Below are 18,189 nucleotides of genomic sequence, written 5' to 3' on the forward strand. Positions count from 1 at the left end.
TCCGGAACAGAACCCCTGCGGATACGAGGCCACGCCTGTATACTAGTTTGAAAGTTCATAAATATCCTTAAATATTTCAAGATGATCAATGCTGTTTTGTCCAGATGTTTCCATTTACCTATAGTAAATATTTTGTTTTTATATTAGGGAAAATTTGTTATGAAGAGAAGCTCATGAAACTTAGAAGTCTGAATTTCAACTTAACCACATACATTTTAGTAGCAAAATGCTATTGTAAATGAATCCTTACTGTAATCAGAACACTGACACCAGTAGAGAATATTTTCATCCTTAATTCTTAATTACGGATTTTAAAAAATCTTTATTTTTCATCCCTAATTTTATCTTTATTTTGCATTATTTGTGACAATGAATGTACTAGCATAATCAAAATGCTATAGATATCCAAAGGGATAGATATAAAAAGGCACTTTTTCTTTGAATTAATACAGACACAAACACTCAATGTTGCATCCAGAAACTACTTTTGAAAGTCTTCTTAGCTTTCCGAGAAACACAATCTCAATGTTTCCTTGCATGCATGTAACTAGACACAGAGTTCTTTGGATCCAAGTCAATAGCAAATAGGGCAATATTTCCTTCATTAAACACAGTCACATTTTCAAAACTACTCTTCAGGTTTAAGTTTACATTAGGCTAAAAACTTGGCCTCTTTGACCATATGTAGCCAGTGTTCAATACAAAACATTAAAGCTCTCCAAAAACTAGACAAAAGTTAGCAGCAATGAATTTAATGTCATCCTCAACTTTACTGAAAACATAGAGGTGCTGTCACTTTGTCAAAATTCATTTTTAACATAAGAAAGAACACATTTCAATGTCATGAGGAGCTAAAGATACTGTAGAAATGAGTATAGTACAAGTTGAGCCTACTTATCCATATAGATTATTGATCTGTGGATTGGGCTTTGCACGGCTCCTCTGGATCCCCGTTGAGCCATATTCAGCCCAACCTGAGGCCTCCAGAGGCGACCAGAGCGACTGGTCACCTCTGCAGCCTCTTCTGAATGGTTTCCAGAGGACCTAGAAGGGTACTTCTAGTTTTCGGCCGAAAACCGGACATGCCCTTCTAGGACCTCTGGGGGCCTTTCTGAGGCCTGGTCAGACATGAGGCTCTGGTCGTGTTCAGAGTTTAGTGGACCTTGAAATTCACGTGATTTGATATCAAGCAGAATTCGGTATCCACGAGGGGTTCAGGAATGGAGCCCTCACGGATAACGAGGGTCCACCTGTATTTGGAAGCACATATCCTAACATGATGTTTGTTTCACCATTCTCTCCATTACACTAGCTGATGTATCTTTCTCTCTCTTTGAGGACTAAACAGTGGTTCCCAAACTTTTGAATGCTGCAGCCCGCCTTAGGCTCCACAATGGATTGCAACACAACGCACAATGCCACCCCAAAAAGTCTTATTTGGAGTCCCTAAAGGTTGCTTCTGGGTCACAACAGCCCATAGCCCACTTCAATGGCCTCCATGAGCCTCAGAATGCCTCCTGGACACAACAGGAAGTAGCAGAAACAAACCAGAAGTAGTTTCCAGTTACATCCAGAAGGCATTCTGAGGTCCACAGAGGGCCAGTGGAATAGGCCAGCACAACCGAGAAGCAGCTTCCAGGGACTCCACGTATTGAGCACTGGCTCATGACCCACTGCACACTGGGTCACAAACCACCAGTAGGTCATGACCCACAGTTTGGGAAATGCTGGACATTAGTATCCATCATTTAACTGGCAGATTCTGAAGGAGATCTTTTACTACTGATTTATAACTAGCTGAGCAGATTATGGCTTCCACATGGAAACATCTTGGTTTAGTGTTGCAGTTCTGTGCAGCAGCTCATCCACTGCTGCAGTGGGAGATTTTCTCTGTGATTCTGAAAAGAAAGGTTTGTAGTATCAACAAAACTTATCCGCAAGGGGAGGAACTTTACATGGTTATCCCGATCATCCAATTACAAGCAGGGAGATCGGAGTTTGTATGGCCTGGCCAGAACACGCGAGCCCCTTTCCCTGCGAGGGGATTGGTGGAGGGCTGTGGCTGGGGGGAGCAGAGGTATTTTAAGGACACAGCAACAGCCCCCCCTTCCTTCTTTGCTCGTGAGCACCTAGTGGACAGCTAGGCCCTCACCTAGCGGAGACAGATCCTACTCCTGTGTGGTGCAACGGGCTAGACGGTACTGGGTGACTAAGGAAGCATTCCCTAGGAGGGGGAGGCTTGTGGGAGAAGGGGCTATTGTGGGAGACCACTCAAGGGGGAACCCATGCCCCCCTCCCCCTGCCCCCACTGGGTCAAGTGGGCGGCTTGCCCCCCCACACACCGGCAGGCGGCCTCGTGGCCGGTTGGGCCCCGCCCTATATTCCAGGTCCCTGGAGGCGCAGCCTGCAGTGGGTTCCCCCCTCCCCCCATTCAGGAAATGGAAGGCGGCCTGCAGCTCCCTGTGAGTGCCAGGTGGCATCTGGGTCGCCGCTGCGGCCCCCCGTCACCCACCACCCGCCTGCGGCACGCAGAGGTGGCCTGCTCCTCCTGCCCCCCCGGATAGTACCGGGGTGGCGGGCCTTGTGGGCCTGTGGAGGGCTCTCCGGCAGAGGAGCGAAAGTCTGGCCCATTGCTCCGGCATGTTGCCACTTCTCCCTCCCGGCGGGCGCCGTCTTGGGAGGATGCCCTGACACATGGGAGGGTCTAGGCAGCAGGCGCCAGCTTGGGGAGGTGCCCGGCCCTACGAAGAGCGCAGGCATTTCGGGGAGGGCATCTCCCCTCGGAGGCGGCTGGCAAAGGGCTGTGGCGCTGCAGACAAGGGTGTGCTCGTGCCCCTCTGGGGGGTTAGCGGGGCGGCTGCCGGGTGCGATGGGTGCTGCGGCCGTCACTGCCCAGGTGTGCGTGATCCCACTGGCAGGCGGGTGACCGCCGGGCTTGGCCCGCGCCACGGCACTCACCACCCAGGCGCATGCTTCACCCCCCCTTCTTTCCCTGGGGGGCAGGGGCTGAGGGTGGGAGATCAACGGCTCGTCACCCCCCCATACTGGGCTGGAGATGCAAGCTGGGACTTGGGGCTCTGGCTACAATCCTTAGCCACACTTTCCTAGTAGTAAGCCCCATGGTTTCTAATGGGGCTTGCTTCTGAGTAGGCATGCAGAGTTGGACCCTGGCTGCAATCCTAAGCCACACTTTCCTGGGAGTAAGCCCCATAGTCTATAATGGGGCAGAGCCTTGGACTTTGGCCGCAATGCTAGACACACGTTCCTGAGAGTAAGCCCCACAGTCTATACTGGACCTTGCTTCTAAGTAGGCAGGCAGAGCCTTGGACTCTGCCACAATCCTTGACACTCTTTCCTGAGAGTAAGCCCCATAGTCTACACTGGGCCTTGCTTCTGAGTAGGCAAGCAGAGCCTTGGATTCTGGCTGCAATCCTAAGCTACATGGTCCTGGGAGTAAGCCCCACAGACTATAAGGGGCCTTGCTTCGGAGCAGGAATGCGGAGCCATGGACTTAGGCAGCAATCCTAGCCACACTTTCCTGGGAGTAAGCCCCATGGACTATAAGGGGCCTTGCTTCCGAATGGGCATGCAGGCTGGGATCATAGGGCTGCAGTACTCGCCCCACTTTCCAAGGAGTAAGCCCCTTGGACTATAAGGGGGCTTGCTTCTGAATAGGCACAAAGGAGGCTTGGTCATAGGGCTGCAGTTCTTGCCCACTTTCCAGGGAGTAAGCCCCTTGGGCGATAATGGGGGTTTGCTTCTGAGGGGGCATGCAGAGGCTTGGAACATAGGGCTCAGTTCCTTGCTCCAACTTCCAAAGAATAAGTACCACTGAAGATAAGGGGTCTTGTTTCTGGGTAGACATCTTGTCTACAATCTTGTCCATGCCTTCCTGGGAGTGAGTTCCATGGATTTTAACGGAACTTACTGATGAGTATACAGGCATAAGATGAGCTCCTGCGAGTGCAAGCCAGCACAGATCCAGTAGCTCCTAAAGGGGCACATGGGGATGCAAGGAACTGGGGCTTCCCATCTTGCACAGGCTGTAGGAGGGTACTACCCCCAGCCCAATTCAGCCCCCCCCCCGGGTGGCCTAAAAGGGAGCACCTTATTGGCTTGCGCGGGTGGCTGTGGTTGCTGCCCCCCCCCCAAAAAAACCTGGGCAACTTAGACTGTGTGCCTGACAAGGAGCAGCCTGGAATCTGGTTGTTGGGATGGTAGAGAAACTCAGAGTATCTTACAGGGATATTGCCCCCCCCTTGGTTGGGGAGGGGAGGGAGTTGCAAGTATCAGGCAATTTGGCTAAAGGGATTTTGATTTACGCCTCAGCGGTAATTTGGATTACCCTCTGCCCTCTGGGGCCAGCCAGTTGGAATATGGGGATGTAAGACACCATGCCGGTCTGGGCTATGGTGTACTGTGCTCAGCAGGGCTATGCTTGTGAGCAGCATTTCTAGATTTAGGGCTTTCGCGACCTAGTAAAACCCCACTGGAGTGGAGGATCCCAGAGTGGGGCTCGAAGCATGGCTGGTTATGCCGCACAAAGGAGCTTGGGGGAGCTGGAAAGGTAGCAGTCACCTGATAGCTAGCGGCAAGGCTTAGTAGTCCTAGGTGCTGGGGGATGTGCCATGGGTGCAGATCCCATGCACTTTTGAAGGCAGCTCGGCTGGCAACTTCACTAGGGGCAATTGCTTACGAGCACATGCCTGCTGGCTCTGCAGCATAAAGCAAGCAGTCTCCACACACCTTAGGGTGGAGTTGGCCCCGGTCTGGACCCTGAGGGTGAGCATGGGATAGCTGCAGAGGATGCACTGCCTCCGCCAGCAGCCAGAAAGGGGAGTGGCACCAGTTAGATCCCCCTGTTTACTTCATTGGTTGAAGCCTTTGACCCGACCATCCGTCACCATTAAATCAATTTGCAGTGTAGTTGCTAGTTTCTTGGCCTTGGGACAAAGGTATTTTGTTAGTTTTGTAAGTTCCAAGTTGCAACCAGCATTGGGACTCTGCAAGCGTCTGGGGAGAGCTTCACTTCTCTAGGCATTTTGAAATGAACATGCAGACACTTTTGCCCAGCATGTCTCTTGAATAAATAAGGACAGAGCTGAAGTTCTTCCCCCCTTTTAGGAAGAGCTTCCTGGCAGATGGCTCAGGGGCACGCCTGGACTCTGAGCACAGTCCTCTGAGAGCTTGGCTCAACATGGACCAGTATGCCACCTGAGCATGGGTGGCATAACCTTTCAGATCCAGCTGCCGGAGGAAGACATGCAGGTTCAGCAGATTTGGCAGGTCAGCTCCCTTCCCAAAGGAAGATCCTCCCCCCCCCTTTTGTCTCTCATGCCTTCACTACTGGTGCTAGATAAAGAGGCCTTTCCGTTAGGCCCAAGAGTGGATGGCAGGTTTACGCTAGGGACTTGCAAAATATGGAAGATACTGGCAGGTTTTAGTAGAGCCGCCTTTATAGTTACTGATGGGCACAAGCCAGCTACCCCTAGCATCATGTGCGAGGATGAACATGAAATTTGCTTACGTTGCCCTTTGGCTTGTGAGGCTTCACTGGGCAGCCCAGTATCTGGGTATCTTTAAGGGGGCGCATTCCCCCCCCCCATGAGCTGCTTTCCAAATCCAGGTTTGCGTCCCCCCAACAAGCATTGTGGCATGATGATTGCAGGTTGAGTCTTAACACAACATACTGGCACCTACAGATGGATGAGACTGACCAGAAGTGGCATGGACGATGGTGCGGTGGTGGCGCCCCTAACTGTCGCATCTGCCCAGCTTGCACCAGTCCAACCACCCGCAACAATCTCCTCCCAGACACCTGACCTCCTCCTTCTTAATACTTCATCAGTTTCAGAGGATATTTAGAGGCACATGGGGAGCCCCTGGCCATCTCGGATTGCTTACAGCATGCACTCCATCTATGTGGGAGTCGCTTTGAAAGCTGCCTGGCCAAGCTTCAGCACCCAAGGAATTGAGCAGAGTGGATGGCTGGCGCATTTAATACTATGTTTTCCCTGGGCATCAGCAGGGCATTTAGCAACTCACTTGGTGGGCATGCTGCCCCTGCTCCTTGAGAGAGGAGATACGTTCTGTACCACCCCACTTAACGGGTGCACTGCCCCTATGCCTTTAAGGGAAGAGTGGCATTCCATTACCAACCTGCTTAACAGGCATGCTACCCCTTCTCCTTAGGGGAGGATGGCGATCTGTTACCAGCCTGCCTAATGGGTGTGCTTACCCGACTCCTGTGGGGGCGGTGGTGTTCTGTCAACAACACGCTTACCAGGAGTACTACCCCTACTCCTTTCAGAGAAGGGGGGTGTTCCAGTGCAGACCCACTTAGTGGGCATAATGCCCCTAGGCCTTTGGAAGAGGGGAGGTGGTTTCTGTTAACAACCCGCGTAGCCGCTTCTCAGAGAGGGGTGATGTTTCGTTACCAGCCCACTTAATGGGTACACTGTCCTGGCTCCTGGGGGAGGGGCAATGTTTGGTTACAAACTCACTTACGGATTTGTGGCCCCTTCTTCTTCGAGAGGGGGGCGTTCTATTACCAACCATTTAATGGGTGCTCTGCTCCTCCTCCTAGGAAAGGGGTGATGTCCAGTTACCAGCCCGCTTGACAGGACTGTGGCCCTTCTCCTTGAGAGGGAGGATTTTTCTGTTAACAGCCTGCTTAACAGGTGCTCAGCCCCCACTGCTTTAAGGGCGATGTTATTATCAACCCACTTAACGGGTGTGCTACCCCTGCCCAGTGGGAGAGGGGTGACGTTCTGTCAACACCCTGCCAGCAGGTATGCTGCCCCGGTTCCTTGAGAGGGGGGTGAGGTTGCCAACCCATTTAATGGATGAGTGGCCCCGCCTCCAGTGGGCCTGATGTCCTGTTAACAACCCACTGGCAGGTATGCTGCCCCTGTTCCTTGAGAGAGGGATGAGGTTACCAACCCGCTTAATGGATGAGCGGCCTCTCCTCCAGCAGGGGAGGGGTGAGGTTATGTCAGCAATGTTGCTACCAACCTGCTTAACAGGCAGTGTTACCAACTGCTTTAACAGGGGTGCTGTCCCTGCTCCAGTGGGAGAGGTGGGATGTGCTGTAAACAACCTGCTAACAGGTATGCAGTCCCTATTCCACTGTAGAGAGGGCGATGCCACCAACTCACTTAACAGGTGAGCGGTCCCTGCTCTGGTGAGGGAGGGGCAATGTTCTGATTATAACCTGCTTAGCTACCCCTACTCCTTTAATAGAGGGGTGATGTTTTCCAACCTGCTTGACAGGTGGGTTTCCGCTATCCCGGTTGAGGCGCTGAAGGAGTATGTAGTACATTCAGGGGCGCGAGCAGGAGCCCTGTTCCAGCACGCGGACGGCTCCCCGCTGACTTTATTACAGTTTAGGGTGGTCTTTTCGCGTGCCCTCATAGCCCTGGAGTTGCAGCCAAAGGAGTATAGCCTTCATTCCCTGTGTATCGAAGCGGCTTCTGCAGCCGCGGTGTTGGGCCTGTCCAGTGGAGACATTCAGCAGATAGGATGTTGGCGTTCTGCAACTTATAGGCGCTAAGTTCGGATCTTTTAGAGGCAGGCTCCTTCATTGGCACCCCTCCCTTTATGGGGGGGTGCTGCAAAGGGCAGGGGTTGTGGGAATAACTTCTCTTTCTCCTTCTGCAGGATGTGGTGAGAAGCCGGTTCGTGAACTGTTCTGCGGCCATTCCATGGTAGTTTGGGCCCGCAAGTTGGCGGCCAAGAGGCAATTTGGTACACAGCTTGGGCTCGGCCCCACCATGCAAGTTGGCTGGCTGGCCAAGCGGGGGATGCGGTGGGGCCAGCTGCTGCCCGCGATGGCAGAGTAATTGAAAGAGAACTCGCCTGATGTATTGGTTTACCCACTGCGTGAAAATGATCTGTGTAGGATGCCCGGGATGCCGCTCAGGCCCAGAGCAGGCAAGGAGCTCACCACCCTTCAGGGTTGGCTGCCCGGCATCACAGTGGTCTGGTTGGACTTCCTACAGTGGTGGGTGTGGCGTGGTGCCAGCTGCTGTGATAAGGTGGAGAGGATGAGGAGGAAGGTTGCCAAAGAGATTGGCCAGTTTGTGGCACAGACCGGTGGATGGGTCATTGTGCATCCAGCCATTGCCTTCTTGATGCCTGCTCACTACAGAGGAGATGGGGGCACTTGTCTGAGCAGGGGGTGGACATCTTTCTGAGAGACCTGCAGGATGGCCTTAAGGCGCTTCTCCCCCTGTTCGGGAGCGGGGGGGGTCAAGTGCTAGGCTGACCCCTCCTTGTGGCAGGTGATGCGGTAGAGGTGGGCTTGGGACTGTGGAGTGCACCTTCAGACAGCATAGGCAGGGCAGAACCCAATACCAGTCCTCAGGGGCTCAGCAGCACGAGGACACTGACTGGGGCCCTGGCTGGGACCGCGGGGGTCCTCCTCAGAGGTTCAGCGGCGGCACAGCCTGCAGTCCGGCTGCCTTCCCCTTATGGGACAGACCTGGATGAGCTGCGTCGCCCAAGAACAGGGCGCAGCTTGGAGTTGGGTGCACATCCAGCCTGGGGGACAGATTTGGTTCTGGGGCCACCCAGTGGTCCTGCCTCCGCACCACAAAGGGGTTTTCGCTGCCCTTGAAACTACAGGTCTCAGCCTCCTTTCTATAGTAAATGCTAATAAAGTGGCCCTTTCCCCCACGTGTGTTGTCTCGAGTGTTCACTGGACAGTGCCCAGACAATTACTTTTCAAGCTGATAATATCAGAGCATTTTACTTTAATAGGAACATTTTCCCCAATTAATTTTGTTAAATTTTACAATTAACAAATATAGCCAAGCACAGCAGTCCCTTGTCATCCATGGATGGTGGGAGACAGTCTCTGATGCGCCTGACAGCCACTTCCGGGTCTTGCCTGACATTTTTTTTTTAAAAGCATTCCCTTTAAGAAAATTTTTAAAAGTTATTCCTTATCTTACTGCCGCAAACTGTTCCAGCTACAAGGCAGACTCTGGTGCTTCTGGGTCACACCAAGGTCCACAACCCCCTCCCTTGGTCCTGGCTCACCCTAGAACGCATAGCAGAAGCATTTGGGAAAGACTTCTGCAATTCATTTTTAGGCATGCCAAGGTCAAGGGAGGGGTGCACGGGCCTTGGTACAACCTGGATGTGGCTTTTGGGAGCACCAGAGACTACCCTGCAACCCCACCAGATGCTTCTGGGAGCATACAAGAAAACAAGATGCCTATATCCTGTTGCCACTCCCTTGCATCTGGCATTAAGGGACAGGCTATCTCCAAAAAGCAGAGCTTGCTTATGGCTTTTAACCTGCAATGGAGATTATAAATCTGTCTAATCCCCATTTAAAGACATTCATTACAACATCCTGTGGCAAGGAGTTCCACTGGTCAATTTTGCTGGGTAAAAACAAAATCTCCTTTTGTTACTTAGAGTGACAGAGCTAGTTTTATGAACTCTTTTACACAAACCTATATCCATTTTATTTAAATTTCATCAGCACATCCACAATTAGTGCATTATCTGCTAGCCATACAATATGCCATTTGTCAATATGCCAAACTGGACACTGCTAGGAAACAAAAACTCCCTTCCCATCCTGAGCAGTTCTTACTGGTCCGCTGCTCTGCTGTATTGTTTGTCAGTCATAGGGACACTCTGGGCCGCCATGTCTATCCTGGTGCAAATCCTGCTGGGATGTCGGGCCATAGATGTGACTGCCCAGAGTGTCCCTATGCCACACGACTGAAGAACAAAGCAGCAGAGCAGCAGAATTGGCCAGGGTTTGGGGAATCCTGATCTAAGGCAAGCAGCAACTGCACCAGGTAAGCTTTCAAGTGTGAGACTATGCAGCACTAAAGTGATTGTCTGAATCATATTATTTCTCCTAGCCTTTAAGAGTGCTAACTTGTACGGCTACAACACAGAGCACAACTGAGCCAGTTGCATGAACAGTCCTAGTTTTCCCCTCTTTTATGGGCCCAAAGCATTACAAAGGATTCAGGGCATAGTCTGAAAGGCACATGATGTAGCAACTTTGCTGAAATTAAGCAGATCTAGATTGGTCAGGAGACTATCCACAAACCCCATATGTTTTAGGAATTTTACAAGTTGCTTCATGTACCTTATAACACTTTTAAAAGCTGTGCTTCTTATTAAAGAAGTAGAGATTTTTAAAAGGAACTGTTAGCTTAAATTGGAGTACTGAAAATGAAACCATTTTATAGTACTGAAAGACTGAATAAAATGCTATCAAGAAAAACATTTCAAAACGTTTTACTTACTTGTATTTTAAGAGCAGCCACTGAAAGAACCAGAGTCCTACAAGGATCAAGCCATTAATTTCACAGATAGAAAAGGCCCACTGCACCCGGTTAAAGTAATCAAAAAAAGCATCCGGTAGGGGCGGATCCACCTCCTTGGGAGGCACTCTTTCATTGACAAGTGAGATTGTCACTGTGGTAAGGATGAAACAACAAAGTGCATAAAAGAAAGCTAGAAGAGTCTTCCCCCATTCCATGGGATACTGGGAACGCTCTGGCTCTGGCATGGGGATTTTAATCATTTCCTTCCTATATCCATTTGGCATCCCATTCTGTTTGGTTGTGTCGCTGAAGTGGTTTTCACTTGTGGAGGCTTCTGTACTGTTGATCAAATGCCCGTTGACATGCCCATTTTTGTGTGCTTCAATGTGATGCTCCATTTTTAAAGTTTCTATCATGTACAGCAGCCTCTGGCCATTGTCAGAAGACACACGCGACAAAGGGGGCTTCTCAAAATCCTCCTTCGTTAGGTTGATCAAGTCGTGCCCGGCAAAATGTTTCAACGGTTCACAGTATTCTGGCACAGCATTCTCCAATAGCCAATCTGCCACCTCCTTGGGTGACCAGAGTGCAACTTCTTTCATTTCGTCAGAGCACCTGCATGCGGTATTAAAATTCACTTAAACAGGACAGTTATCACTATTTTTATAGAAAAGGAAGCCCTCCTAGGCTTGCTCATCCTGTGCAAAGAGCAGCAGAAACTAGTTTTGCAGCTTGACATCGAGCAGTTTCAAATCTCCTTGTACTAATATCCACATGCAGCTTGTCAAAGAAATTTTCAGTTCATTTTTCATTTGTGAATGCCTCTCTAAAATTAAAAAAGACAAGAAAAAGATGTAGTAAAATATTTACTTTTTTACCTTCATGAAGAATGATTTCTACCAATGATGACTTCCTTGCTAACTGGGTAAGAGACATTTTTTTCAAGTGGTGTTTCTCTTATATTCAGCGAGAGTAACTGTCCCTCTTCATCCCAGCACAGTCTCTTTTCTAGTGGCTGTTTGGTAGTGTCCACCAGCAACTTTTTAGATTTTGAATTATTTTGGGACAGGGAGCCATCTAGTTATATGACTTTGTCTGTAAACCACTTTGTGAACTTTTCGCTGAAAAGCAGTATATAAATACTGTTAATAATAATAATAATCGCACAAGATTTGTTTTACTACCGTCAAATACATTTGGCTCCCCATCTTTAACTATGCAAGCAATTAACCAATGCCTAAAAGGTAACCTAACCCCTTATGTCAGCGCTTTCCAGCACTGGCATAGGAGTGCCAATGGGACATGTGCTGCATCCTGCAGTTGGGTGTCACTCACGGAGGTCTCCTCAAAGTAAGGGAATGTTTGTTCCCTTACTTCAGAGCTGCATTGCGATGGAAAGCACTGACATAAGGGGTTAGGATTGCACCGTAAGCTATTTAAAGTGTTTTAACTATTGTACTTCCTGACATTTTGGGGTTTCTTTCTACATTTTCAAGACAGACAGGTTGATATTTCTTAACAGTTGTCCCAACATGTATAGCACAATTGTTAAACATACATATGGCTTTGGAATTCCTTCCCCCATTCAAAAAATTGGCATAAAATTATTTTACTGTATTCAAGCCAGCATTTTCAGTGCACTGAAAATATTATTGCAATGTACAACAATAAGGAAAAAACAAAAACAAAGAGAACTGCAAACCATCCTTTTAAATCTTCTAATTTATAAGCAAATCTTTTAATTTTTATTTATATTTTTTAAGCTTTAGGAATATAGCAACAACAGCACTTTTGGCTACCAGTGCTGGTAGAGTTTTTCCTTGAGACTTATAGTGCAATCTATGTATGTCTGGAGAAATTCCTATTGTGTGCAATGGGGCTCACTCCCAAAAATGTGTATATAGGATTGCAGCCTTAACTTCTCAGACTTGATTCAAATCAGTCATATCTCAAATACATCCTGAACCTAAATACATAATGCAAAGACGAAAAATCCCCACAGAAATCAAAAGATAGTTCATTCCACATAATTGCCACAAATGTAAGGGCTTCCTATATTCATCTTTGATGGGAATAAATACACCCAAGAGCTAGGCATTTTACAGTACATTTAAACTCATCGTGCAAGAACTTGTTTTGCATGGGAAAACATTTGTGAAATATTTACAGCCCAATTCTGAGCTGCCCGGGGCGTGCAGCTGCGACGGCACCAAAAATGGCTGTCGCTGCATCCTCTGCACTTCAGGCAGCTGCGGGTGGCACCTCGGAAGAAGGGGACTTTCGTTCCCTTCCCCGGGGTAAAGAGAGTAGCCCCACGATGGGGCTACTCAGTTCACTGCCAACCAAAAGGTCAGTGGTGAATCAAGAGCCTCCGTGTAGGGCAGCAAGCCGCATAGGGCGGCAGTTATGCTGGATCCCAACCTCCATTCCCAGGGAGTTCGGAGTGGCTTCATACTGCTCTGCTCTCCTCGGACTTGCGCCACCTCTGGAGGTGGCGCAAGTCCAAGGAGAACCACTAGGGTCAGCTTGCCTTACCCAGGGGTAAGGGGAAAAGTTTTCCTTTACCTCTGGTAAAGTCGCTTTGGGCCCCTATACTGCGCTGGATACAGTGCAAGCCTGTTCCAGTGCAGGATAGGATTGCACCCTAAGTGAATTTTGTCAGTCAAAATTTGAATCTAGATGGGAAAGTAGTTGGGGACAGAATTATTAGAATACACCACTAGAAGTGAAGTTACATTATAGGATTCATGAGTAACTGCATTTGCTGTCAACATGATTTTGCTGCCAATGTGATGCAAACTGCCTTAATGAGCCCAATTAACTGGGAAATCTGCAGACACCATCAAGCAAAATCCCAAGCCGCACTGCATTGTTTTATTTCAACACACCATTACATGTACCGGAATTTCCCCACCACATACCACATGCATTAAAAGTACGCAAGGAAGTAATCTATCATCTGTATCAATTTTTTGAATGCTTACAAAGTCGGAAAAATTCAGTTTATTTTTAAAATGGGTTTAGTAGCAAACATATACTGTACTACAGCACAGAATCACACACAAAGAAAGCAGCCTTCTGCTGCAATCATAAGCACCCTGGGTGCAAGTGCCACTGAAATAAACAGGACATACTTTCAAATAAATGTGTTTAATATTAAAATGAAATTCACATTCACTCACTTCATAGTTGAGATAGAAAACAAACATGTGAAAATCATTTTGTAGCTCTTATTGTTTGTTTTTTAATTTATTTTTGTAGCTCTTATTGTTGAGGAGGAGAACAACTTGAAAACATATGGGCAGTACAAAATGTAATCTTAAGATTTCAGCAAACTGTGGAACAGTGTCTTCTAGAAGTTAACAATGGGCTTCAGCATCATGTACACTGTCACACATGAAGGCTACTCCCTAGTTTGTGCCCCCAGAAATCCAACTTTCCAGTTGGAAGAATTCAGTTGGAAGAATCCAGACTTCTTGTCTCCTACATTCTTGCATTGCTCCTAACACATAAGGCGTGCTCTCTGTTTGCAGTGAGACTTCTGGAGAAAGAGAATGATTAATGAAAGTCTGAAAAAAAAATTAAAATAGCATGCAGAGGGACACGAAACTGGAATTGGAACCACAGTAGGAGCAAAGTGCTAAAGCCTTTCTACCTTCTGCCGTGGTGTTGCCGCATTTCAGCTCTCACCCATGCTAACATTTTTAAAAACAACAGCAGAAGATCCAGGCCATTCCATATAATGTGAAGTTTGTCCTAAGCACTTCTTCAGATTGTACAAGTTACTGCAAACAATGGGAAACTTTATAAACTTCTGAAGCTACTGTTGGGGAAAAAGGCATATGTAATGGGCATACAGCCTCTTTCTTTGGATTCTTTGGATCCCTAGTGGCTATTTTAAAAATCCAGTTTCTCTGGAATGTGTTTAGTTGTAACAATGATTACTTTCTTTGTTAAAAACCTGCCAGAGAAAAGCAAAGACAAACCACATTTAGCTAAACAATGTATCACCAAAGAATTATCTAAAATATTGACCTCAGATGAGATGCATGTTGATGAGAAGCTGGAATATCAAAGAATGACTTGTGGGAAGAGCACTTTATTACCCTAGAAGTCCATTGTTAATGCAAAAACAGTTTGCAAGTAATCTAACAGAACTCTATATTAATTAATGCTGCAATCCAAGTAGGTGAAAGATAGGTTGAACAGTAAGCCATTTGTCCGATAAACGCCTTCCATTTTCCTCAAACTGTTACTAAGTAAGAGTGAACGTTCAGCTTAATTATTAAACTAAAGCTGTAAAAGTGTATCCCCAGATCTCTAAAAGGTATTTGGAAAATAAAAGGGAAGGCAATGAAGCTTCCTTCACTGACCAGGTGAAAACACATAAACTAATGCTATTCTTGAACATGTTTTTCATAAGAACACTGACGTGTAGGATTTTGCTTGCCCCAAACTGTAACTCAATTTGTTTTAAGCTCCATGGAGATTCAGGTAAATGACACTGAACCCTCTTTCAGTGCTACATTACTTTGTATTTTCTGAAATGTCAACATGTTGATCTATGGAGAGATATGACACAGAAAGAACAGTTTCTCAAAAGAACTATGCTTGACCACATAATGGCCAGTAACCCTGATGTTAAAATTTTAAGATGGCTCATAACTGTGCTTAATATTAAACCCTACAAGCAGACAAAATTATCATTATAATTGTACTCCATCCTTTCTCCAGGGAGATCATGACACATGGTATCATCCTATTTTCTCCTTACAACCATATTACAAATGAGGTTACACTGAAAGCACAAAATTGAGTGCACTCTGGACCGGCGCAAGAGATATAGACTTGGATATCCCTTCTGGATGAATGGCAATTCCGAACCCACGTCTTCCAAATACAACAGCCAGTTCACCAAACTACACTAGTATTTACCAACCTATATTTACAGCTCTGTGCAGAGTATTTCACAGCTCTGTGCAAATTTTGCTATTTCTGAAACCACTTTGCCTGAAAATAAGGCTTCTAAAATATCACAATGAAGTTATTAAACTGGACATACAAAACAGCGCTTAGTGATAAACCAGTTTTATAAGGCCAGTTTTGTGGAATTTGAGAACCCTCAGCTGCATAGGAGACATTCCTGAAGACTTCCCAATGTATGGATCTCAGACACATTTGACCTTTCTAAGTTAACAAATATGGAGATTCAGGTGCCACCTGCAATTTCTGGAAGATTAACATTAGAAGAAGCCAAAAGGAGCAGAAGGTGGTGTCTGGGGAAAGAAGAGCAGTGGGTACATCAGTAATATGCTAAGCCAGTGGTTCCTAAACTGTGAACTGTGCTCCCTGGGGTGCTGTAGCAACCAGCTGAGGGAGCAGTAGAATTCTCACAAAAAACTTACCACCTTATACAATATATAGGACTGTAGCCCTAATGGGAAGCAGTGGCCAGTGGTCCAGTAGGTCAAGGGAACTGCCAGTCCAAAAAAATTGGGAACCACTGTACTAAGCCAATGTCTTATAAAAGCTTTACAAAGAGACCAGTACTCAAATGCAAACCTCTCTCTTTCAATAAATAACAGAACATTAAAGTTAACTATGCAGCTCCTCCACAATACAGTAGGAGATATGAAAACAAGGAGATAGAACATTTGTTTGTTACAGGTTCTTACACAAAGCCTTTTCAAAAACAGATGTATGACCGTTAATACCACACAAAAGGTCACACCCTTTTATTCTCAACTGATCAGGAATAATTGCAACACCTTAGCTCTATATTCACCATTAACATATTCATGAGAAGGAACTGGAGAAAGTCACCCTTTTATTATTTGGCCAGAGAGACAGAAAGTCATTCCAAAGAAGCAAAAACGATACATCATCTCCCACTGAAGTAATAATAAAGCACAATGGTGTTTAATCCTGCCTGAATATTAGTGTAGGGCTAACTCTGCTGACCTACGTAGCTACCTGCTGTCAACAAGTATGTCAGGCATGCAAAGTTATTTGAAGATTTGCATGACTGCACCCAGACTACATTGGCTCCCTCCAATTCTTCTGATCTGACCATTTATATTTTTATTATTCTTCGGAATCGAATCTCTTCACGATCTTACCATCTCATCCCTATATTTGATTTCCCTGCTTTCATCGATAACCTCAACTGGAGACCTCTTTTGCTTTTATTATTATTATTTTAAATCTTTGTTCTGACTGATTTGATTGCTTCCACCTCCTATTCCTCCCAAATTCATACAACAGTATCCCAACAAAGTTCTTCTCATCCTCTTCTTGGAGCATCTTTGTCAAGGCCTTGACCTGGCTGCAGAGTTGAAGGCAGCCACAGCCTGCCAGTGTTTTCACCGCTGGGGTGAGTCAGGGTAAGTTCATGCCCAGACATAGCAATAGTTTGCTGCACATGTATTTCATACGAGCATACTTAAGAATGATCAGTCTATAATAAATCAATGTGAAAAGATTCTGAGAAGTCTAAACCATGCCGTCATCTATCAACTAGTTCAAGCAAAATTCAAATTAATTCCACCATATGCTTCATCATTCAAACTGCCCTGGACAGTGTCAATAAAATACTTTCATTCTGTAATTTCCATGAAGAATACTACAGAGCATTATACAAACAAAAGTACCAGAAATTTAACTTACTGTGAATACAATCAATGAAAACTTGTTGCATTCAAAAATATGCTGCAGCTTTATTTCCTTGTACAACGTTTAACGATGTGGCCCCCTTTGCGAACAACCAATAAATGGATAATTACATTTAGGTATCCCCTTGGGGGTTTCTCTAGGCCAGGGGTGTCCAAAGTTTTTGACAGGAGGGCCACATCGTCTCTCTGACACTGTGTCAGGGGCTGGGGGAGGGGGGAAGAATTAATTTCCATTTAAAATTTGAATAAATTTACATACATTTACATAAATGAATATATTAAAGATGAACTTATATGAATGAATGAAGGTCTTGCAACTGCTCAAGGCCTATAAAAGGCCTTGCACAAAGCAAGGCTGGCCTTTCCTTTTCTGCTGCTACTGCATCACAGATGTGAAACAGCAAGCAGTGGAGGGAGCCCTCATCCCACAGCTCACGTGAGAGGTCAAACAGTTGCCCTCATGCTGAGAGCAGTTGCATCGGGCTAGTGTGGGCTCCAACAAATCACCGGAGGGCCAGAGGCTCATTGGAGACTGGGGGCTCCCTGAGGGCTGCATTGAGAGGCTTCGAGGGCCGCAAGTGGCCCCAGGGCCGGGTTTTGGGCACCTCTGCTCTAGGCCATTAGTTCCTACCTGTGGTCTGGGGACTACAGCTGCACCATGAGACTCTGAAAAGTGGTCCACAAAGTCTCAGGGGAAAAAATTACTTTTGATCACTTTCAGCATTCTCCCCCATGGACCACCAGAGAGGGCATAGGATGAACTGCCCACAGCCAGCAACAGAAGCAGCAATCCACCAATCTTCACTAAAAATAATGCATCTAATAAATCTCTATTATAAATTTAATTGTATTTTTTGTGTGAAGGGGTAGGGATTGCATGCAGGACCCAAGAGAGGGGGTACCTGGGTCTAGGGTCAAAAAAGGGTGGCCTAGGAGCCAAAGGAAGGCCACCAGAAATTTCCTGGAATCTTATATTTTCCAGTCTCACCCAGATTGGTTGCTTGACAGGATGCTGGATGAACTGCGGCTGCAGCTGCTGCAAACCATATGTGCTGGGCCAAGGAATGCATACATGGCACTCCTGAACACTATCAAATTGGAAGGAAACTGGCCTGCTACAGTAGCTCTTTGGCTTGTGGATCAGCTTACCATGAAGGAGTGTATCAAGGACACAGATGTGGAACTACAGCTGAGAAGTATGTTTTTGTACACAGAGGACC

At 46.8% G+C, this 18,189-nt stretch overlaps 1 protein-coding gene across 3 annotated transcripts in view; it reads right to left on the bottom strand.

Annotated features, from left to right (window-relative positions):
- SGMS1 (sphingomyelin synthase 1) overlaps positions 1–18,189 on the bottom strand; it is a 98,247-nt gene that overhangs the window by 7,910 nt on the left and 72,148 nt on the right. For all 3 annotated transcript variants that reach the window (XM_066620026.1, XM_066620024.1, XM_066620025.1), the window contains one exon: positions 10,278–11,124. In XM_066620026.1, the coding sequence (XP_066476123.1) occupies positions 10,278–10,900 (623 nt within the window). In that variant the 5' untranslated portion in view covers positions 10,901–11,124. The remainder of the gene's footprint in view (positions 1–10,277; positions 11,125–18,189) is intronic.

Source organism: Tiliqua scincoides, chromosome 3 (genome assembly GCF_035046505.1).
Source record: "Tiliqua scincoides isolate rTilSci1 chromosome 3, rTilSci1.hap2, whole genome shotgun sequence".
NCBI classification, from domain to species: domain Eukaryota; kingdom Metazoa; phylum Chordata; class Lepidosauria; order Squamata; family Scincidae; genus Tiliqua; species Tiliqua scincoides.